The sequence below is a fragment of the Brassica rapa genome, chromosome A01, assembly GCF_000309985.2.
Source record: "Brassica rapa cultivar Chiifu-401-42 chromosome A01, CAAS_Brap_v3.01, whole genome shotgun sequence".
Lineage (NCBI taxonomy): Eukaryota > Viridiplantae > Streptophyta > Magnoliopsida > Brassicales > Brassicaceae > Brassica > Brassica rapa.
Genome location: NC_024795.2, coordinates 5,741,500 through 5,764,647, shown reverse-complemented (window position 1 = coordinate 5,764,647; position 23,148 = coordinate 5,741,500). Strand labels below are relative to the sequence as shown.

General features: G+C 34.0%; 2 protein-coding genes and 1 long non-coding RNA gene across 3 annotated transcripts; 2 read left to right on the top strand and 1 right to left on the bottom strand.

Annotated features, from left to right (window-relative positions):
* Positions 1 to 162: 162 nt before the first annotated feature.
* LOC117126245 lies at positions 163 to 10,699 on the top strand. Its single transcript, XR_004448776.1, has 2 exons — positions 163 to 3,839; positions 5,052 to 10,699. It is a non-coding gene; the product is annotated as an uncharacterized LOC117126245 (long non-coding RNA).
* A 3,063-nt stretch (positions 10,700 to 13,762) lies between these two features.
* LOC103857749 (class V chitinase) lies at positions 13,763 to 15,814 on the top strand. The gene is made up of 3 exons (XM_009134976.3): positions 13,763 to 14,497; positions 15,055 to 15,444; positions 15,539 to 15,814. The coding sequence occupies exons 1-3, from the start codon at positions 13,798 to 13,800 to the stop codon at positions 15,586 to 15,588; spliced, it is 1,140 nt and encodes a 379-aa protein (XP_009133224.2). The 5' UTR covers positions 13,763 to 13,797; the 3' UTR covers positions 15,589 to 15,814.
* A 1,928-nt stretch (positions 15,815 to 17,742) lies between these two features.
* On the bottom strand, positions 17,743 to 22,917 carry LOC103857732 (bifunctional aspartokinase/homoserine dehydrogenase 2, chloroplastic). Its single transcript, XM_009134958.3, has 18 exons — positions 22,712 to 22,917; positions 22,328 to 22,562; positions 21,870 to 22,250; positions 21,694 to 21,782; positions 21,315 to 21,618; positions 21,177 to 21,229; positions 20,884 to 21,092; positions 20,704 to 20,791; positions 20,501 to 20,614; positions 20,264 to 20,362; positions 19,956 to 20,150; positions 19,756 to 19,838; positions 19,133 to 19,358; positions 18,904 to 19,049; positions 18,687 to 18,822; positions 18,513 to 18,596; positions 18,325 to 18,417; positions 17,743 to 18,218 (listed from the first exon to the last, which is right to left on the bottom strand). The coding sequence occupies exons 2-18, from the start codon at positions 22,551 to 22,553 to the stop codon at positions 17,973 to 17,975; spliced, it is 2,772 nt and encodes a 923-aa protein (XP_009133206.1). The 5' UTR covers positions 22,554 to 22,562; positions 22,712 to 22,917; the 3' UTR covers positions 17,743 to 17,972.
* Between the last annotated feature and the right edge of the window lie 231 nt (positions 22,918 to 23,148).

Below are 23,148 nucleotides of genomic sequence, written 5' to 3'. Positions count from 1 at the left end.
ACATCAGAACTACAAATCAAGCTTTTCTCATATTATGCAAAATTGTATCTTTTTTGTTTGGTAACTAAAACATTAAGGTAATTAAATGTTACAACAAGTTATATACCATTTTTCAAATTTACATTTAAAAGATAATTATTTTTATAAATAATTTAAATTTATGACAAGAAATTAACTCTCGTAAATCATTTATAAAAGATAGTCACTAATTAAATCCTAAACCTTTAGAACCTATATATCCTTAATCTTCTTAAACCGGATATCAGAGAATGTTAAATAAAGTGTAGCCTTGTTGGTTGTTAAGACATGAGATCTTCTGGGCTCTTCTCTTTTGGGTGGTAAAGTGCTACAATAGTTGAACTAGCAACATCGGATGGTTAGAATTTTATTTTTAAAAATATTTATAGTAGTCTCTAGTCAATAGAGAAACATGAAACTCGCACAGGACGGATACCCAATAATAAAATCAACTATTACTTTTACTAGTTTCGTGTCCGCGCTACGCGCGGATTACATCTTTACGATTAAAATTTTATTTTAATTACTTTGTGGTATGTTTGAATTTGTTTTAGAAATATATATTTTAGTATTTTTATTTTGTGATTAATTTAACTATATATATTACAGAAATTAATTAATTTGGAATAGTTTGTTGCATAAATTTTAGTAAACTTTTATGTAGGCCATCTTTTTAATTTTTGAATTCTTCTTATGAAAATGGTTATGAATAATGTATTCAAAATATTTTCTTCAATATTTATTTAGTACTTTAAATAAAAGCAAATATATAATATGATGATAAAACAAAAAATTAAAAGGATACTTGAGATAAAAAAATATGAATGAAAAAAACACAGAGAATGGTAAGTAACAAACAAAGAGGCATAATCACAAAGAATCATTTATCACACACCTATGATAAAATCAATTATGCGAGGCTGTGAGATATATCGTTTGGCTAGACTACATATAATAAAAATATAGACTTTATCTGTACGCAATAATCTCAATTGTTTTGGTATCGAAAAAGGGTCAAAAGATTTTCGAAGAGGCTTAATGGATTCAACCTCATCTTTTGTTGTTTCTTCCCAATGCCTCAAATAATATTTTAACTGTTTTATTCTTTCATGGATCAAACAAAACCAAACCAAGAGGTAGATATGTTTTTTTTTTTTAATTCAGCAACATTATTATCTTTTATATGAGTTAGCCTTAACCGAAATCGACATTGCATTATTTATCAAAAGGTTTTGTTGGTGTAGATAGGTTAAATAATTTTGCAAATTTGAAGTACATGTACGAAAAAAGTAAATATAATGTAGTCTTTTATTTTTTATATAAAAATAGCTTTTTATTTTTGTTACAAATTCAAAATTATGCACCTATTAAATAACGGTTATGGTATTCACCAAAATGTGTGTAAATATATCTTTAGAAAAATTCTGAATGCTTTTATAGGCCAAGCAGTGTAACAAATCAAATTATTTTAATTTTATATTTTTATCAAAAAAAAGAGAAAATTTATTGTTGCAAAATCTTTTGCTAATAAGCGATGTTTGTCGGTGCTCCGTAACAAAGTTATCAATATTATTATTCTTAACTTACAATAAAATAAGATTTCCAATGTAGTACATCACTTCTTTTCTACTTTTTTAATATTTTTGGGTGTATCATACAATAGCTTTGGAGTTTGGTGGACCATATTACAAATTATTTTATCGTGTTTTTTCCAGCCAAAATGATTTCAACTTTACGCAACCCTTTGACCAAAATGATTTATTTATAATAAGTTGAAAGAATCTCTCTGATTCCTTCGCCTTGAAGAAATCTGGTAGCAACCCATTACCTACCGTGAAAAAATATAGCAAAAACAATCTCAAAGATCAACTCTTTTTTTTTATTCCGAATCAAGAAATGCTCCACCATTGATTCAAGATGCAATCCAAGATCGTTGGCGGCGGCTTACCTCCGGCGTTTTCTCTCTTCCCAAGCTTAAACAAAACCTTCACATTCCACCAAATCCTCGTCCTCATCATCACCTTCCTAGCCTATGATTCGTTCCACGCCTCTCGCAAACCTCCGAGCATCGTCAAGAGCGTCCTCGGACCTTCCGTCAACGAACAATCAAACTCTCCGATCGACAACGGATGGGCTCCGTTCAACGGAACCGAAGGAACGCAGAGACTCGGTGAGCTCGATCTAGCGTTCCTATCTTCCTACGCTCTCGGTATGTATTTCGCAGGGCATTTAGGAGATAGGATTGATCTGAGGCTGTTTCTCGTGTTTGGGATGATGGGAAGTGGGATCCTCACCGTTGTCTTCGGGTTAGGGTATTGGATGAACGTGCATCTTCTCGGGTTTTACATGACTGTTCATATCGTTTGTGGGTTGTTTCAATCTATCGGGTGGCCTTGTGTTGTCTCTGTGGTTGGGAACTGGTGTGGGAAGGAGAAGCGTGGGTTGATTATGGGTGTTTGGAACTCTCATACATCTGTTGGGAACATTGTTGGTTCCGTTGTTGCTTCTTCCGTGCTTGATTCCGGATGGGGTTGGTCTTTTGCTTTGCCTGGTGGGTTGGTGATTGTGTCTGGATTGGTTGTGAGGATTATATCTGACTTGAACCTAGCCACTATTATATAGCGAGGATGGGGAGGGTAATGAAAGGTAAAGAGGTGTCGATCTGATGGCGTTAGTAAATTGAAGAAGCAGTAAATAATTTGTAACCGGTGAAGATTTATACATCGAGAGGAAGAGGAAGCAAAAGAAGACAATAAAAAAGAGATTATATCAGTGACATGGCAATTTAATTGGCTCTGAATATTTATGCTGATGTGGCTTGTATAAAATTGTTTCAATTTAGTTGCTTTTATATAGTGGGATTAGGTTTCAAAATATGACTTATAATTAGTTGATTTTCCTCTCAATCAAATGAATGTATTCTAACAATATAATAAATAGAATAGCATCCAAAAATATTACAATTGCATTTTGGTTTAAGAATATATACTACTTGGTCCACCACTAGTCTTTAATACATTAAAACATTAGTGCTTGAAGGAGATAGTTAACATCAATACTGTAAATCAATAATTGAATTTTTTTTTTTGCTGACAAAAAAAAAACTCTAGTGCTAAGTCAAATGAGAGGCTATATGTAACCAGTTTAGTTGTTTTTTTGTTTTGGCTTGACTTTACTTTTTTTTTTTCCTTTTTCTCTTTACAGTTTTTCGTATAGTATTTATATATAACATAGAAATTAAATTATCAGTTTGAAACGATTCCAACTTTGCCTTGAATTCATTCATTAAAAATGGCGCATCTTTAATTTGAAAAAACAAATGTCCAGAAGTTTATACTTTGTTGATGTTGTTGTTATTGCCAGGGAGAACTTCATTAGATACGTCTTTTAAGAAAACTCACTGTTATATGTTAAAATAGGGAACTTGACCTAACCATAGTTGTGTTTTGAATTTTTTTTTTTCTTTTGCAGGGATAAAACAGTTTTTTTCTCCTCACCCTATATAATCTAAACAACAAACAACAATATACACCATAATGAAGAATAGAAAATATCAAGTGTAAGAAAATATAAAGGAAGAGATATTACTTTAAAGATTTAACCCAAAAGAACAGTGTATTATTCTTGTGTGCACTAATTTTGGATACATCTCTCTCAAACTCTGACCTCCCCAAGCAAGAATATATGTCTCCATTTCTAGATATTTTCTTATATAAATAAAAAACAGGTGGGCATCTGTTGTTGTCGCCAAAACATACCTTATAGTGATTTCCTTATCGCTGATAGCTGGCGACAAAGAAACAAGCAGGACATATCTCAGTGTAATATTCCTCACTCGTTGAAACGAAAGAAGTTGGTGCCAATCAATTTATTGAAGATAAATTACCAAAAAATACCGCATTCATAATATCACTTTTAGTGTTTACACTAACCATTTTTACTCTCATTTTTAAAGAGGAAAAAAAATATTTATAACCCTAAAGTTAATTAATCTATACTTAGAGTTTAAATTTTAGAGTTGAGGGGTGGCTAAGGTATTTGAAATGTGAAATTTATGATTCTAATAAATATATAAATAAATACTTTTAAAAATATAATTTAAAAAATAGTGTTAAAAAGAATTTTGATTTTCAAAAAGAAAATTTGAAACAAAAAAAATTCAAAAAAAATTTTATAAAAAGTTCAAATTTGAAAAAGTATAATTCGAAAACATAATTTTTTATTTATTTAAATAATTATTTATTATATATATACATAGAGAATAAGTGTATAGGAATTTTTTGACTCTTAATGAAGAATGTATTTTTAAAAATATCTCCTTATTGGTGGTAAACATAAATAATGGTACCAACAAAATGATAAACATGAAAATTCTCGTTTATTGATTTGATTCTGAATTTTACTGAGATTTTAGATGAGTGATTCATCCATTAATAAGATCTGAGGAGAATCAAACTAATATGATTTATTTTTTCTAATTATTCTAATTAAAGACGATTAAACTCTGAATACTGAATAAGTTTTCTAGTTTGTAAATTTATATTTCTCATTTTTTTAAATGTAAGTATGGATTTTCCGAGAACAAAAAAATACAAAATAAAGATCCAGAAGACAGATTAATCTTGAGTAAATATTTTTTTTTTGGAATTTTGTTTTATAATCAAAGAATGAACATTTTTCTTTCTAAAATCCTTTTCTAAATATTATTGTTTATTTATTTTTAAATAAGCCTATAATAGAAAACATTTTCTTTTTCAACCTAAGTTATTATTAATATTTGGGGATTAATTAATTTCCCTTTATATATTATTATTTATTCTAAACTATACAAAATTAGAATAAATAATGCTGATACAAAACCTGTATTCATATACTAATGTTCTATTTATAAATAAATCATGGTAAAGTTTTCAATTAAAAATCATTTCAAAAAATTATTTATTATTATACTATTATATTATTATTTTATTTGGCTTTTGGCATCAAAAGTTCTAAACACGGCTCTGATTATACCTCCATCTCAATGCTACCAGAATATATTAGAAGAACCGTGGAGAAAAACTTCGGATGCAACTGGAATGCTATTTTGTGGAATAAAACTCTTTGAAATAGGTCATTCCACATGTTTCCATAAAATGTTTACCAGTTACCATGAAGATTTTTTAGAAACAATTCCATATATTCCATTTTTGGAATGGAACAAAAAAGTAAATCCTTTGTAAATGTTGTTCCTTTTATTCAGGATCATAATCCTTTGTGAATGAGTGGAAAGCCATTCCAAAAATATTTTCAGTTTTTATTCCATTTAATCTATCATTCCATTTTTTCTTATTCCAAAAATAATCATTCCTTTAATTCATAATATTCCTTCTATGAATAACCAGTTACACCCGAACCCATTGGAAAGGCTCTTATTAAGTGATTTGAATAAGAGAGGGTATCTATAGTAAATAAGAAATTTTAGCAAAAAAAATTAGGAGATTGGTTTGTGCATCTGAGAGTTTGGCATGCTCTATATTCACCCACCCTAGGAATCTATACTTGGCTCTTTCATTCTTTTTTTTTTCATTTTTACATTCAATTCAGTGTGATAATTAGGAAGTTCAGGCCAATAGACTTTCATCGCTCTAAAGTCTACGATGCGCCGTTATGTTAATTGCATTGGCAAGGGGGACTAAATTCCGTATTTTTTTTTCCATCTAGTTTTGATTTTATTAAAGGCAAAAGCCCAAAGGAAGAGCCCAATATTACAAAGACAAAGAAGCCCAAACACAAAAGGGCCAAAGTAAAGAAACCATGGGACTAACCCAACCCATTAACCGAACGGCACCATCCTTCACCACGCGTCCAGAAACGTGCATGGACGCCACGTGTTGAGACCCACCCCTTCCAGAGATACGCGTCACCCGGTCACTACACCGCGACCGATACCGAGAAGACGTCGCCAGAGAAGACGAAACCACCAGTAGTTTCGCTGGAACACGCCGGAGACTGAAACTATCTCACCCATCTTTTTCGCCTGGACTCTTTCGACGGAGAGCATCATCGAGACTATCCCGAGATCTCCTCCAGAGCCATCGAACCCAACTCCTCTTCCCTCACCACTCGAGACCCTTCGACAGCGAGCTTTCATCAACCCGTAACCGATCCAAAAAAACTTTTCAGACCAAACGATTAGATCAAAACCGCTACAAAGATAGTCAATCGGCATCAATCGAACACGATATGCGAGATTCGAGAGTCAGTTGACCAGATAAACACAAATAGGCCTTGATCGAACAGAACCGGGAAAGAATCCGGAATAAGCCGGAAAAAGCGAAGATATACGCTTCCCGGAAAACAAAAGCCGGCGAAGAAAAACTGAAGAAGCTTTCTCTACCCAGAATCTAAGCCTGATGAACGGGAAACTAGGCCGAAGATGATCCGGCGAGCCAAACCCAAGCTTTCTCTCTCCTTTGCGTAAGATTTTTAGAGAGGGAATAGAACTGAGAAAGAAAATCGACTAAATTCCGTATTTATTCGTTTAAGATGAATTTTTTTTTGGTAATCATTAAGATGATGTTTTTCATAGAACCAATCAAGAGATAGATCATAACATTGCTTGCAGAGACGGATATTATCAAGACTTGTTTCAAAAATCTTTGTTTCTTTCTTGCGTGTGGTTCGTCGACAAGCAAAGACTTCACAACTATCTTTAATCCAACACGTCTCGCCAATGGAGAAGGATCGAACTTGTCAGGACCAGGCGCCTTAACCGATGAGTCGTACTGCCATTTATAGTATTCATTTGGTTTCTTGCCAGGCAAGAAATCATATAACATACAATTACATTAAATTTAAACAAAATCATTCGTAAGCATATAGATGGTCTTTGTTTTGTTCATTGTATGGGGGTCTATAGGAGACGTGTGTAGAATATTCAACTTTGATACAAATGAAGTCGATTATGTACTTGGTCGTAGCTTCCGCATTCGTACTAATGTGTTGAAAAAGGCAAATTTTGTTCATGACTTTGTCTCTTGTGCGGAAATGCGTTCTTGTCGGAAAAGGGAATTTGTACGATAATATGAATTGAATGTGTTCATGAAATTAAAATAGATCAAATATTTCTTTTATATTATAAAATAGAAGTTAATTGATAATTTTGGGAATGATATGCGTCCTTTAAAAAAAACTAAAACAAGTTTTATATATATATTTTTGACAAATGTTATAAAAATAAAATGATAACAACTGCTTTTAATTCACACTATCTCCGTAGCTACTTCAGTTTTCTACTATCTTAACGATTTTATAAAACTTTAAGTAACCATAACTCTTACTTTTCTCAGTCACTAACACTGGTCTCTGTTCTTCATTTTTTTTTCCGACACTACTCTTTTCTACTATTCAAAGAAACCACCAAAAAATGTATATTTTTTTAACATTTAGGTTAATCGGAGCATTCCGGTGTAAGTATTGTTTACAACTCTCTTATATTGAATTGTGGTTATATTGTTTAAAATATCGCCGACAGAACCAATGAGGATTATGATGAATACCGTGGCCATCAACCGTTACCGGAATCCAGCCATTATTTTGAACCATGTTTCTTACAGTAACTTTATTTCTTGGATCTTTAATCCATCTCTGGCATATTTTTTTGTGTATGAAAACTCTTTGCGTACGTACTTTATTCAGTTTTTATTTTTAATGGAAGGGGTCAATGTTGACAGTAGGAGAAGGAAATCAAAATAGAAATTTATCAAACAGTGGATGAAGAACCTAATAAGTACAATAATCTACTAATAATAGCAATCCCAATTAATGCCAAAGGTTGTGAATCTCACTTATGTTGAAAGGTTGTGTCTTTTGAAAAAGATGTGTAAAGGGTTGTGTCTTTTCTAAAAGTCCTATGTTGTAAGGTTGTGTCTTTTATAAATAATTGTCTAAAAATTGTGACTATTCATAAGTATCTTTTAAAAAGTGAAAAGTTGTGACTATTAGATGAATGTGACTATTAGATGAATGTGACTATTCAGATTGAAGGGTTGTGACTATTCAAATAGATTTTAAAAATCTATAAATAGTCTTTGTCATGCATTTTTCAAATTTAAATTTTCACTAATCTACTAATAATCTACTAATAATAAAATGGTGGAAGATAGAGTTTTCTCTGGAAGATATGGTTATGTGCGTTCGCTTTAACTTTATGATCAGTAAGATTCATAACAGTGAAGGAGACAACTTCTTGATCACGTCATATGTGATACATAGAATATTAGATTTTTTGTGTATAAAAAATTTGACCCAAAATTGTTTAAATAGAATTGAAAAGGTACGAATGGTAAAGTGTGTGAATAGGTATATATAAAAATAATATAAAGTTGCAACTGTAGGACTTTATAACATTTCGAAGTGAAAATGTACGATTAGTAAAATATGCAACTTTTTAAAAATTAAGCAGGTATTAGTGACATTTTTTCGAAGGATGTAACTTTTAGAGATATTTTTTCACAACTTTTAAGAATGAAAAAAACACAACTTCACTTCAATTGAAAGGTTATATGTTTTCAACAATTAAAAGTTATGGCTTTTTATTTAAAATAACTGTTTATATTGAAAAGTTGTGACTTTTCATATATGTATCATTTCAATACATATATGTATTATTTCAATAAAAACAATTTTTATATTGAAAAGATGTAACTTTTGAGACAAATTTTTGAAAATCTATAAATAGTTTGTATATTATTTCTGAATGGTTGTATACGTGCGTGTTATACAACAATTTGGCTTGAAATCCCATTCTTTTAAACGATTTCTTTTATTAAAACTGATTTAGACACATGAAACCATGACATAACAAAATAATATTTAGGGTTTAGAAACTTACTGCCCAAGACACACATGAGGAACACTTAACCTTTACGACATGGACCTGGAACGGTGTATCTCTCGTACTACAGCGGTATGAGCGACAACTCTGATGGTTTACGGCTAGTGGTGGTGAAGATCATCAGTCCCGCTGGTGTCAAGATACGGTGTCTCCGGCTCGTATGTTTCCTTTCCCTCTCGGCTTACGTTCTCCACATACAAACCATATATGAAGCCTCAACGCCATGGACGGGATGGCACAGAACGAGGCATGTGATGGCAGGGGCTGATACTCCCGTGGTGATGACTCGTCGTGGTTAGTGATAAACAGCGGCGGATCCACACTTTCCCACGAGACACCAAGACAAAGTGGAGCAAGATGGGTTGGGGAGGAGAGAAACGATGGAAAGAGGGAGATGCATGTGGAGGTGGACCAGGTGGTGCTATGGAGGTGATGGCTCCTCACTCACACGCTTTCAACATTGGCGGCTTGCCACATGGAAGAAGTTCTCTCCATTATATAATTAGGTTTATGTGTGTACAAACACACGACTTGAAAAAAAAACTATAAGGCTTTGTTTGATACTAAATTAAAGCAAACAAAAAAAGAGCAATTCTCGGTTTGGTTTATAGAAAAATATTAATGAAAATAAATTAAACCAAATTTATGAAGTGAAGAAATGCAGTTTTCTTAATGCTACAAAGCACCCATTCAGATCATGAGTTAGCAATCGTATCTCTTCCGCAAACAAATGCAACGTTTCATTCAATTGACATCTTCATCAATTATATATGTAACTGACTTCCAAATATTTTTAAACTCATCTTTGGAACTTCTAGAAAACTGACTAATTTTTCAGTAACTTTCATTTCAGCAAATGATTACTTTAATTTTAAATTTTGTGAAAGAGTTTATGAATATCACCACCACCAACAGTTTTCTTTTGCTTTTTTATGTCTTTCAATTTCTCAATATTTCCATCATACAATTACTTAATTTTTTTCAAGAATCAGATGTATCAAGTAGAAATAACTTATTTAGTTGCATTTCTATCATTTTCAATATTTTTTTATTTGATAGGACGAAGTCGCGAGGCGATTATTTGACAGAGAATTAGACATAAATTATCAATTTTTTACATTTACGTATTACCTTTGAACATATCGATCGCATCGGGTAATATACATAAGAATTTTTTCTGTTGATCGATTTTTAAAGATTTAAAAAAAACACATATAAACGTAGAAAGCTCTATGTGTTATTTTCTGTGCATTAACCTAAATCTTAAAAATTTGATTGAAAACTTAATAGACTTCTGGAGTATCTCTATCTTAATACCATTTTGTCTTCCAAAATACTATTTACTACTCCAACAGAAGTCATCATATCTTCAAAAGGTAAATTCATAATTTATCAATTTAATTAACTTTTCCAGAAATTCAAGGTAATATTATAAATTTGAAAGGTTATTTCAACATATATTTAGTAAGATATCCAATCTCTTTAATATTCTTTCAAATAAATAAAGCAAATAAATAAATATATTAAAATAATAATATATTATTATTTACCAACATAGAAATAGTAATTGTTTTAAAAATTATGAACTAATAATTCTAATATTGTTTCTTAAATAGGAAAGTTATTTAAATATCATGCAAAAATAATAAAATCATGTAAAAAGTGATTGTGATATATATATATATATAATTTAGAACAACATTTCATTGATAATTATAAAGTATATTATGTGAAAATTGTAAGAATAAACTTAAAAAATGGAAATGCAATTGTTTGTAATATTTGTTCTGATAAAAATACAATCAGAACATTAATGTTTATATAAATATATCTTCATATACATTGTAAATCATATTTTAGTTATCAAAATTAAATATTATTTATATAATTTAATTATTACTAGCTATATCTTTATAAATAAAGATTGTAAGATATATATTTTTATGCAATATGAGTTCCCGTGCGACATCGCACGGGTTTCTTTATCTAGTATGTGCAAAGAAAAAGGTATTAAAATAGAGTACGAGTATTTAGTTATGTTTTATTCCATCAGAAAATAAAAGTGAGAAAATGTCGTATAATTGGAATAGTCCGTTGTCAAGCCATGATTTTTTTTTGCTAACAAATTCAATCATATAAGAAAATAAGAAAATACATATTTGTGCTTTTCTTTATATACGATTGTTTGATTATTTTAGTTACTAAAAATCATATGTTTTATGGATTTTCTATATCTTAATAAAAAAATTTGAATTTGTTTTTGGTGGTCTGACGCAAGTTGAGTAATTGGAACTTAATTAAACATATCCAAAACTTATTGTTTCCACAGTTTTGTTCGTAAAATTTTACGATATAATATAACAATTAAAACTTGATGAGATACATATATTTTCGGAACAGCTGGAATTTAGATTGTAATAATATTAATTATTAAATACTACAGCTATGCACATGTATAGCATGGACCATAATACTAGTAATAATACTAATAAAACAAGCTAATATTTGTTTAGTAATTTAGGGTCTGACTAGTTTAAACGCTAGCAGCTATAGATGCGATTGGGGCTGTTTGAATTTACGGAGTGAATAACTACATCATACGACTAGCATAATGGTTAAAATTTCGTCTAGTTACAAGATGTTTATATCTGATTGACTACTAAATAAACCAACAAATTAATAACAAATTAATAATATTAATAGATTTATAATTATAAAAATATAAAATTATATTACTATAATAAAGTATAAAAAAATACTAATAACGCGAGCTAATATTTGCTTAGTAATTTAGGATGTGACTAGTTTAAACGTTAGCAGTTGTAGATACGATTGCGGTTGTTTAAGTTTGCGGAGTGAATGACTACAGTTTCAAGTATCATACAAAATATGACTAGTGGCTAAAAATTAGTATAGTTACGAGATAATATATTTGATTGACTATCAAATGAATCAACAATTTAATAATAATATTAATAGATTTATAATTATAATTATAAAATATAAATATAAAAACTATTTTTCTGGTTTATATATGTGTATATATTTTAATGTCTAAAAATTATATTGGATATCATTAGTTTAAAGTTCTTATAAATTATGACATTGGTTAGTGTAAATAAATTAAAGAATAATATATATTTATAATATCTATTTAAATGTTTTTATTTAATAATTTATATTCTAAAAATATTTTTATTTTTATTTACGCACCTGCAGGCACAAACGTTAACTTGAACTATTTTTTAACTTTGAAAGGTTTGAAACGGTATAAATGATACGAAGTGGTTCTCAGAATGTTTTGTGGTTGTTGTAAAACACTAATAACAGATATCACGACATTTTGCGTGTGGTACCAATAAAACCAATCAAGTCTTCATGTAATCTGAATCTCTTTGTCATTCGAAAACATAGGATAAGTAGTATCGCATTACTGTTTACAAATTTGATCAATTACATGGCATCCAAATTGCATCGTTCACACATTCAAATCAGACTCATACCTTAATAGGAGAGGCCCAGTCAAAGCCTTTTATATTTTACTTGTTAGATTCAGGTTTATTATGGGTTTTCAACTCAAAACCAATTGGCAATTAGTGGATTGGCCCTAACCCTTTATATATTACTTAATGTCCCATTGATTTTCCAATGTGGGATACATATCCCTTAATACCCCTCCTCGAGATGATGGCTCTTATCGGCCAGAAATCTCGGAAACTTTTTAAGACAGTTATACTCGGTCGAGCGAGTCAATTACGACCTATATACCCGGTCGAGTAGGGTTAATATATTAATTAGGGGTTTAACTTATTAGGATCTGGGCTCTGATACCATGTTAGATTCAGGTTTATTATGGGCTTCCAACTCAAAACCAATTGGTAATTAGTGGATTGGCTCTAACCCTTTATATATTACTTAATGTCCCATTAATTTTCCAATGTGGGATACATATCACTTAATATTACTTAGCATAAATACTCACACATAGAGATAATAAAAGATAGTTATCAAGTGATAAGTGATTAAGAGATTGGTTTGAGAGAGTTTGGCATGCTCTAGAAGCATCCTGTGATTCTACACGTCGCTCATTGATTCTGTGTTTATTTATTTACTTCAGTTCAGGTTGGAATTAACCAGTTTACAATTTTAAACTTATCAAGAGATCCATGTGATATGCCAGATGTATTATATTGTTAGAACTTATATTGATTAGTTATGTCTATGCGGGGCTAGTTATTATCACGTATGACCCAGTAATTCCCCTCACTCTCAAGCTAGCTTCTCGGAAAAATCTATACAATTATCATTCAGGAGGTTTCAAACCTTTATGATATACAATATACACTTGTAAATCTGTCTGGAACTATCTTGTATTCAAGACTTGTGATATTGCAGAAAACATATTATCAAGATTGGTTGGTTTCAAGAACCTTTGTTTCCTTCTTGTTTATGTGTGTGTTTTGCAGTTCTCGACATACAGCGACTCTTCACGACCATCGACTTTAATCCAAGACGTCTAGAGAATGGAGAACGTACTACTCTTGTCAGCACTAGATGCCTTAACCGATGAGTCACACTACCATTTATAGTATTTACCTATTTCTTGCGTCACACGAAATCATATCATATAACAATCAAATTAATTTTAAACAAAATCTTCCGTAAACCTTTGATTATTCTACAGAATACGTGAGAGTGGACTATTCAACTTCGACATAAATGACGTTGATTATATGTCGCTTGGTCCAAGCTTTCGCATTCATATGAGACTTGTGTGTGAAAAAAAACAAACGCAAATCTCGTCCCAAGACTTTTCGCTTTCGTGAGATTTTAAACTAAGTAAAATTTCTCAATAAATACACAACAAACCCCATTCCTATGTCTCACACAGAAACTCAACAATGTCTTCCACAAAACCCATATCACTCCTTGTCTCCATCACTTTCTGCTTCTCTCTCCTCCTCAGTTCATCCTCCGCCCAGTCCGTCGTCAAAGCTTCATACTGGTTCCCAGGGAGTGAGTATCCCGTCACCGACATTGACTCATCTCTCTTCACTCACCTCTTCTGCGCCTTCGCTGACCTCAACTCTCAAACCAATCAAGTCACCATCGCCTCCGCGAGCCAGCAGAAATTCTCCACGTTCACTCAAACCGTCCAACGGCGAAACCCTTCAGTGAAAACCCTTTTGTCCATCGGCGGTGGAGCCGCTGATAAAACCGCGTTTGCGTCCATGGCAAGTAACCCCACTTCTCGAAAATCGTTCATTGATTCTTCGATAAGACTTGCGAGATCGAATGGCTTCCACGGTCTTGACCTAGACTGGGAGTATCCGAGCAGTGCGACGGAGATGAGCAACTTCGGGACGCTGCTTCGAGAATGGCGGTCAGCGGTTGTAGCAGAAGCTAGTAGCAGTGGTAGACAACGTTTGCTTTTGGCGGCTGCGGTTTTCTACTCCAACAACTACTATTCTGTACTGTACCCGGTTCAAGCGGTTGCCGACAGTCTGGACTGGGTTAATCTTATGGCATATGATTTTTATGGACCGGGTTGGTCTAGAGTAACCGGTCCACCTGCCGCTTTGTATGACCCTTCAAACGCAGGTTACTTCACTAACCTATCCAACCAAATAAATTGGGACAAATTAATAACTCTTTGGAAAACTTGTAAATAAAGAATATAAACAAAAAAATGTTTCAAAAAGTTAAATTTGATTTTTTTCGGTTATGTTTGGTTCACTTGCATTGAAGTTGGTTCAATGAGTGTGATAACATATTACGATTAATTTTCGAAAATCATTGGTCTAATTTCGGTTGGAACTTTACAAGCCAAGGGTTAGAGAGTTTCTCAAATTGAATATCTAAAAGTAAAAATACAATTTATATTTATATTTAATTTTTGAGTATTATTTAAGAAAGACATATCAAATTAAATACTAAAGTAAAAATACAATTTATATTTATATTTATATTTATATTTAATATGTGAGTATTATTTTGGTTTGGTCTATATATGATGTTCTTAAAACTTTTAAAATATTCACAAATTAAATACTAATTATATATTGGGAGAGATTCCAGTTTAAAATTTTCTATGAGTTTCGCGCTGGAAATATGAATAAATACCGGTTTTGTTTGAATACTAAACTGGTTAATGATAGGTCCAAGTGGCGACGCTGGAGTAAGATCATGGACACAAGCTGGACTTCCAGCGAAGAAAGCAGTCTTGGGATTTCCATACTACGGCTACGCATGGCGTCTTTCAAACGCAAACAGTCACAGCTACTACGCGCCTACAACCGGACCTGCGATATCAGCGGACGGTTCTATCGGATACGGTCAGATAAGGAAGTTCATAGTTGATAACAGAGCAACAACGGTTTATAACTCCTCGGTGGTTGGAGATTACTGTTACGCAGGGACGACATGGATTGGATACGATGATAATCAGAGTATCGTGACGAAAGTGAGATACGCTAAGCAGAGAGGTTTGCTTGGTTACTTCTCGTGGCATGTTGGTGCTGACGATAATTCTGGTCTATCTCGTGCAGGTTCGAATGTTATCCCAATTTCTAAATTTTGATATATACTTTTAGAAGAATCGGTAAGGTATTAATATTTGCGATTCTTTTTTCGATATTACAGCGACACGTGCATGGGATGCTGCGGCAACGACCAGAACTATACAGAAGTAAGGCTCTCTACTGTTCCGACTACGGCAAGTGGGGATATTTTTCTCAGTGACTATACATTATACAAACAAATAAACGTGTCTATTTGCGTATATGTTGTCAATGGAAAGGGAACAATAATATCAAGATAATAAAAACAAGAAGCATAAGTTATTAATGCTTCTTTTATATATTAAGCAGCAAAAATACACAATTTTAAATTAAATCCAATAAAATTTGATATTATATTTTTACATTTTCTCATAGAAGATGAGCTATACGTACGCGTTTCACAATCATAATATGAAACTCGAGTTCCACCAGACGGATTGAATGGACAGATCTGTCAAATCTTTAGTTGAAAAGCATTGTTTGTTTGTTTTTTCTACAATGCAGAAAATTTTGAACTCTAAATGACAAAGTTTACAAGGTTGACTGGAAAACCACTAGCTATAGCCCACAAGGTCAAGCCACAATAATAATTGTTACATAGACCAAATATGTAATACATACTGTTAGCAGTAGTTTAATTTTTCTAAAACAATGAGCCAAAATAATAAAACCGACTGAAATGTAATCCATCAAACCCATATTGTTAGTGGTTGTATAATTTTTCTAAAACAATGAACCGAAATAATAAAACCGACTGAAATGTAATCCATGATCAAACCCAGTCACAAATTGTTTACATCTGTTTTCACACTCAATTGCTACCGAACACACAAGTATAAATAAATTTCTCATCCCGTATAAATAATTTATTATGATACATTTTCATTATGCATATCATTTTTTCCCCTTTAAACCGCTTTATAATTAAGACGATCAAGCGGAGACTCGGGCGTCAGGAATTGGACTAAAGCGGGACTTCCGGGCGAAGAAAGCAGTGTTAGTGTTTCCATACAGTAGCTGGGCATGGACTCTTGCAAACCCCAATAATAACATCTATGGTGCAGAAACCATCGGACCAGCGATATCAAAATATGGTGATAAATTGAGAACAGATGCATTCAGATAAATAGGTAATAGAGAACGGAGCGACAACGGTGCATGGTGATAAAGGTGGTAGGAGTTACAAGTCAAGGAGATAAGGTTGCCACACTCTGGACAAGTCAAGGAGAAATACAAAAATGAAAAAAAAATTAATTAATATAAAGTTCGAAGCTTGTAGGTTATGATCATATAAATTATGGTTAAATTGGTGGATTTAGTGGTGTTTAAGCTATATTTTGAGAAAAATCTACCGGGTTGATGATATACATTTTACTTAACTCATTGATCTTAAAATAACGATTGGATTAATGAATTTCTTACAATATCTATTTGTTTATGGCAGTAATAGGGCTGGACAAAATATCAGACCCGAAGAACCGACCAGAAACCAATCCGAAAATCAGGGTGAATCCGATTAGACACAGGGCAAATAACTGAATGGATCCTGAATTGCTATTCCTAATTGCTATATCCGAAGAACCAGTACTGAAGCTGACCCAGACCGAGAACAAAATTAGTATCCAAAAATATCCAAAATGTAATATATATCTAAAAATATTAGTTAAAATTACACTGATAAATATTTTAATAGTTAAAATTAAAATCAAAAATTAAATATATTAGTCATTTTTTATACTTTGTGTATTTTAAGATAAAATATGATAGTTTGGATAGAAATACTCAAACAAAACCGTATCTAATAAGTACTTTTGGTTATTTTGGTAAATTTTGATAGTTTGTATACAAAATATCCAAACCGAATCAGGTAATATGGTTGTTATGGATACAAATATCCGTATCCAAACCCGTTTCATATACATTGGTTATTCGGTTATTTTCAGATTTCTTTACATCAAAACTGAATTCATTCAGACCTGACTTGAACTCAATCCGAAGTTTTGTAATACACGAACAAGACCTAATTTTAAAATTCGATATCCGAAAAGACCGATCCTATAGGTGGTATGGTTGCACACCTGAAGCTATGACCGATAGGATGTGACCAACTAGCAAGGATTGGATTTAACCGTTCAGATGCTTGTGATTATGTTACGTTAAAAGAATCTAATCAAAACTGCAAGACAATTCAGAGAAAATAGACGTTGCAAATAAGCTTCGGTAACGCACGAATGGTTTTGTATCTTCTCAATATCTATATGTAGTACATCAAAAATGTACGGGTAATATTCTCAATGTCCGTTTTATTAAATAGCAAATCGTTTATTAATGCATCAAACAAAGAACATCAAATCCAAAAAAACTAGTTGCTATTGTACATGTTTACCACACAAAAAACAACAAAGTTCAGCTACGAATAAGTGTAGAAATGACCAAGCAAAATGTTGTTGATCCGTAGAATCGTAGCTGATAATTTTAATACGGAGATAAGCAAAACTGATCATTTTCATAACCTGTTAAGACGGTGCACCGAGATACGATGCGAGCCTTAACATGTCGCTGAATATACCCCCGGCCGTGACTTGAGCACCAGCACCAGGTCCTCGGACAATAAGCGGATGATCCTTGTATCTTGTCGTTGTGAATGCTATTATATTGTCTGAACCTGCCATCTGTGCAAATGGATGATCTTTCTTGTATCTTCGTAGCTCCACTGTTCCCTTTTGGTTTACTGCGTCCACCACTCCAACGTATCTCAGGACCTGAATCAAGAGTTTACATACATATAGTTGATATGGTCAAATTGATCCAAGGACATGCTGATTAGCCGGTTTAAGATCATTGAAAAGTTATGGTGAATGATCTTACTTCCCCGGAGTTCTCAGCTTCTAGTCTTTCTTTTGCTAGGTCTCCATCGTACTGTGGGAGTTTCTCCATGAATTCTTCGGCAGAAGCGCATCCCTATAAGTTAGATTTACAAACACATGGGATTAGATGCTGATAATGATTTCTCAGCTGATTCTGAAATTAATCAGATATGCATAAAGACGGTTTACTTTTAGAGGTTCTGGGACGAGACTTCTAACGGGAAGATCAGAGAGGTCCAGTTTAAGTCCAGATTCTCGAGCGAGAATAATCACCTGCACAACAGAAAGAGTATCGATTCCATGAGTGACTATCATAAGTTCCAGAACTTTGCTGCAATAATTGTTTGATGCTACTCTATTTACCTTTCTTGCAACATCAGTTCCAGATAAATCATCTCTTGGATCAGGCTCAGTGAAACCTGCCTTCTTTGCTTCAGCTACAACCTCGCTGAAACTTCGATCTCCAACAAAGTTGTTGAATAGATAACTCAAAGTTCCACTGGAACAAAAACACAAAGACAGGCCATCAGATTCAGCACCAGATGGCAACTCAAGAGTCAAAATGTGGGAGAACCGTTACCTGCAAATGCCTTCTATGCGTAGTATCTTGTCTCCTGTCTCAAGGAGACCACGTAAAGTGCTGATAATCGGAAGACCAGCTCCAACAGTAGCTTCGTAGAAGTAATGAGTGTAGGATTTCCTTTGAAGGTCTCTCAGCTTCAAGTACTGAGTACATAAACAAATAAACATCCGTCAAGTAAAAAACCAACACACTCTTAACAGAGACTTTGATGAGAAAAATATAGCACCTGATCAAGGGGACCTGAGTTAGCTTTTTTGTTTGGGGTAATGACGTGGATTCCCTTCCGTAACCAACCATAGTAATTGCTCGCAATGCCAGAGTCTGCAGTACAATCAACCAGTACAGTGTTGGGGATAAAGTGATTTCCATGCACTTGTTGAGTGAATTTGTCCAGATTGGCCTCTGTGCCCTTCTCGTTTAGAAGTTCTCTCCATCGTGACAAATCAATTCCACTGCAATAAACAACATAGGTACAAGTCATGTAACTGTAAAACAAAGAAAAATCATCCGCAGCTTGAACCGAGTTATCACCTAGTCAGAGAACTTCAGTTTTATAAGCATTGATTTTCTACTCATTATTACAGTAATAGTAGAGAAGAAAGGCGAAAAGGCATTTCACTGATGGTATCACAACAATCAGGGGACAGTAACGGCCAGATATGCGAAGCAGGCAACTAGGTAAATCATCTATGTTGCATATCGATTCTTATCAAGAGTTCAGGATATCTTTTTTTTCTAGAGAAGAGTATAATATGCAGTAATACCATCAAAAATGAATCAATATTTCTTTCAGATAAAATCCTACACTGCGTCAGAATCAAGAAACAGTACAGAAGAAGTCATTCTTACATCTCACTTAGTAGCATAGTTTTTGAACTAGTGATTCCCAAGACTCGTAGATCAATGTTAAATTCTTCTTTGAGGACACCAGCCTGGAAAACATAATTTACTGCTTAATCAGCTTCTTAAAGGCGTAATAGTCCCAGAACGAAGGTAACATAACATTTTAAAAATACAATAAAAACACGGAAAGCATTATAAAGTTTTACCTGGTCCCTCAGCTGATCAAGTAGTGTCGCACCAATCAAGCCTGGTCCTATGATTCCCACTGCTAATGTCGTTCTTGACAAGAAAAACCTCGAATGCACGGCTCTCAATGCCTTTACGCTATCCTCACGTTTGATAACAACAGTAACGTTGTACTCAGAACAACCTTGAGATATAGCACGGACATTAATATTAGCCTGCAAGTGAGATACAAAGACAAGCAGCCATGAGGGAGAAATTTAGCAAGAAAAACATAGTATAAAAGATGTACTAGTCATTTTCTGGTTACAATACTGTACAATATAATCACCTTCGCCAGAGCACTGAAAAGTGTACAGCTAACTCCAGGTGTGCTAGCCATTTTCTGGCCGACTGCAGCTAAGATGCTACAATTTGGTATCACTTCAATCTGAGAAAAGAAAATGCTATCTTCAAAATAGTGAAACTTCCTAGACAAAATTATCAAATGTCTATGATTATATTACGCAGGGGAGACTTGTGTCATCATTAGTGGAAACCAAAACATAGATCAGAGAGAGAGAGAGACCTGAGAAAGACGTCCAGCTTTTAAAGCTTCACTAAATCTCGATCGCAGTGCCTCCGAAACAGCGTTTACTTCCTTCTCAGGCACAGCAAAGCATATGGAATGCTCACTGCTAGCCTGAACAATGAATATCACAATGGTTTAAGCAACTGCCAATATAATGAAGAAAATTGGTATAACACAAGTAGATTTTGAAAATACGGCACCTGTGATATCATAATCACATTAGCTCCAACATCTTTTACAGCTCCAAAAATGTCACTTGCGGTACCAGGTACACCAGCCATTCCAGTACTATCGTAATGAATTGGAAGAGGTGAATTCAGCCATGTCAGTTCCAATTTACATAAAGAAAAAATCACACATCTACGACAAAGAGAGCTTACCCTTCAACATTTATGAGCGCCAAATTGTCAATGGTTGCAAAACCTTTGACAGGAGTTGTCAGTTTAAGGTCACAATCATCTTCAGGAGGTTGGCAGATGATTGTTCCCGGTGCAGAGAGATTGAAAATATTTCTTATCACAATCGGAATATTATACCGCATCACAGGAATGATGGTGCGAGGATGTAAGACATTTGCTCCAAAATAGGACTGCATAAGAAAAAGTTCTGATCAGAAGTTGTGGTTGGCATGATGAAGCTCCATTATCTAAGATACCAAGAACACTAGGTTTACCATTTCCCAGGCCTCTTGATAAGAAAGTGTCTTCAGAATCACTGCCTCATTAACTGCAGAACAAAAATTCTCATCAATATCATAGTCACATTACGGGAATAAAAAACATGAACTAGATGCAAAAAGATTAGGACAGACCTTTACGAGGATCTGCACTGTATACACCATCAACATCAGTCCAAATTGTTACTTGACGAGCCCTCAATAGAGCACCGATTATAGCCGCAGAGAAATCACTCCCATCTCTTTTCAAAGTTGTTGGAATGTTTTGTGGAGTGCTAGCAATGAACCCAGTCGCAATAATTATCTTCGACGGATTTAAGGAAAACCACTTATCGAGCCTCTTCTCGGATTCACCAAAATCAGGATCCACCTGATTAGAGCTGGTAGGATTAACAATAAGCACGTCCCTAGTATCCATCCACTTGCACTCAAGACCAGTCTACAGACAAAAGAACATAGATGTTACAAAACGCACAACATCAGTTATTTACCATACCACACTCATCATTCAAACCTTTCTGACAACATATGATAGCATCTGAGCAGACCAAAGCTCCCCATGTCCTGCAACAAAGTCTGAAAACGACTCTGATGCATGGCCCGCTACAAAATGAAAAAGACGTCAGTTCAGACTAAAAGAAAACATAAACAAAAGAACATCGAGAAAAAGAAAACCAAAACGATTCGTACCTATGTATATAGCACGAAGCATAGCTTTAAGATTACTAATATCATCATGCAAATGCGACAAGAAGCTAGCGAGATCATCCCCATCGAGAAGGTCACGTGCCGTTAACCGGTGCTTTTCGAGTACAGCTTCCAACGCAGATAAATAAGAGTCATCACGTGACTGTGCCTTGCGGATTAAGTCATACATCATATCCGTCACCTTGGACATGGCCGAGACAACCACCAGCTTCCTCTCCGAGTTATCATTGATTATAACCTCCGCAACGTTCCTGATCCTCTGAGAGTTTCCAACACACGTCCCGCCAAACTTGTGAACACTCCACATCTCACCTTTTGGAATCTGAACTCGATCCACTGCGTTCTCCGTCGATACGCCTGCCACTGAAACCAAATCGAGCAAACACATTCAACATTTATAGAACCTCAAAAAGCTTATTTAGCGATCAAGAAAACCTAACCAGTAGTCGCTGTAGCTGACAGATGAAAATCCGGAAGTTCGCATCGAATCAAACCGCCGCCGCAGCCACCACCAATCTTCCGCTGGAAACTCGTAGTGGAGACGAGCCGCCGCCGGTAACAAGGCGGTTTCGAGACGCGGACGAAGCATTGCGGCGCGAAACATCCGAATCTAATCGGATTGCTACTCGCCGGAGAAACAGCAAATGACGGCTGAGTCGTCGCCATAGATTGTACCTAGCAACGAATCACAGAGTTTCAGGCTTCCAATAACTGAAATATCGAAATCGTCGACAGAAACTGAATCTCTAATCCGATTTAGCTACAACAGTGAGGTGCTAAAACCCTAACACTTAAGATAATTAGAGAAAGAGAAGAACACTGACAATGATTTTTTATCTTCCGGCGACGCTACGGCGGAAGAAAGCAGGCGTTTCTCAGTCGCGCGAGAGATTTGAATTTGTAGTCAAAAAGGTGTTTTTAGAGTTAAAACTGAGACCTCCTCACGAGTCCACCCACCACACAAGAGTGAAGAATCTCAAAGAAGCGGCTGCGCGATTGTCTATCAACAAACAAATTGCCACGTGTCTATCTGGGTTACGAGAGTTACGTTTTTGTCCCTATAAACTGGTTGTGATTGAAGGCCTTACTGGGCCCATTTTCAATTATTTCTTTATACTATCTACAGATCAAGTTTGGGCTTTTGGGCTCATACGAAAAACTCTATTCTAGTTCGTGTGTTGGAATGGAGGCTTCTTTTTGAGAAACCAAAAAAAAAAAGAGAAATCTTCTAATAAAATTACGAGAATTAAGAAAGAAAAAT

Coding starts and splice junctions, on each gene's coding strand:
- LOC103857749 (XM_009134976.3), top strand. CDS start 13,798: ATGTCTTCCACAAAACCCATATCACTCCTTGTCTCCATCACTTTCTGC. Junction 14,498..15,054: donor GTATGACCCTTCAAACGCAG/GTTACTTCACTA, acceptor GGTTAATGATAG/GTCCAAGTGGCGACGCTGGA. Junction 15,445..15,538: donor TTCTGGTCTATCTCGTGCAG/GTTCGAATGTTA, acceptor TCGATATTACAG/CGACACGTGCATGGGATGCT.
- LOC103857732 (XM_009134958.3), bottom strand. CDS start 22,553: ATGGCGACGACTCAGCCGTCATTTGCTGTTTCTCCGGCGAGTAGCAAT. Junction 21,230..21,314: donor CAGTGCAGATCCTCGTAAAG/GTCTGTCCTAAT, acceptor TTTGTTCTGCAG/TTAATGAGGCAGTGATTCTG. Junction 19,050..19,132: donor ACTCAGGTCCCCTTGATCAG/GTGCTATATTTT, acceptor TTATGTACTCAG/TACTTGAAGCTGAGAGACCT.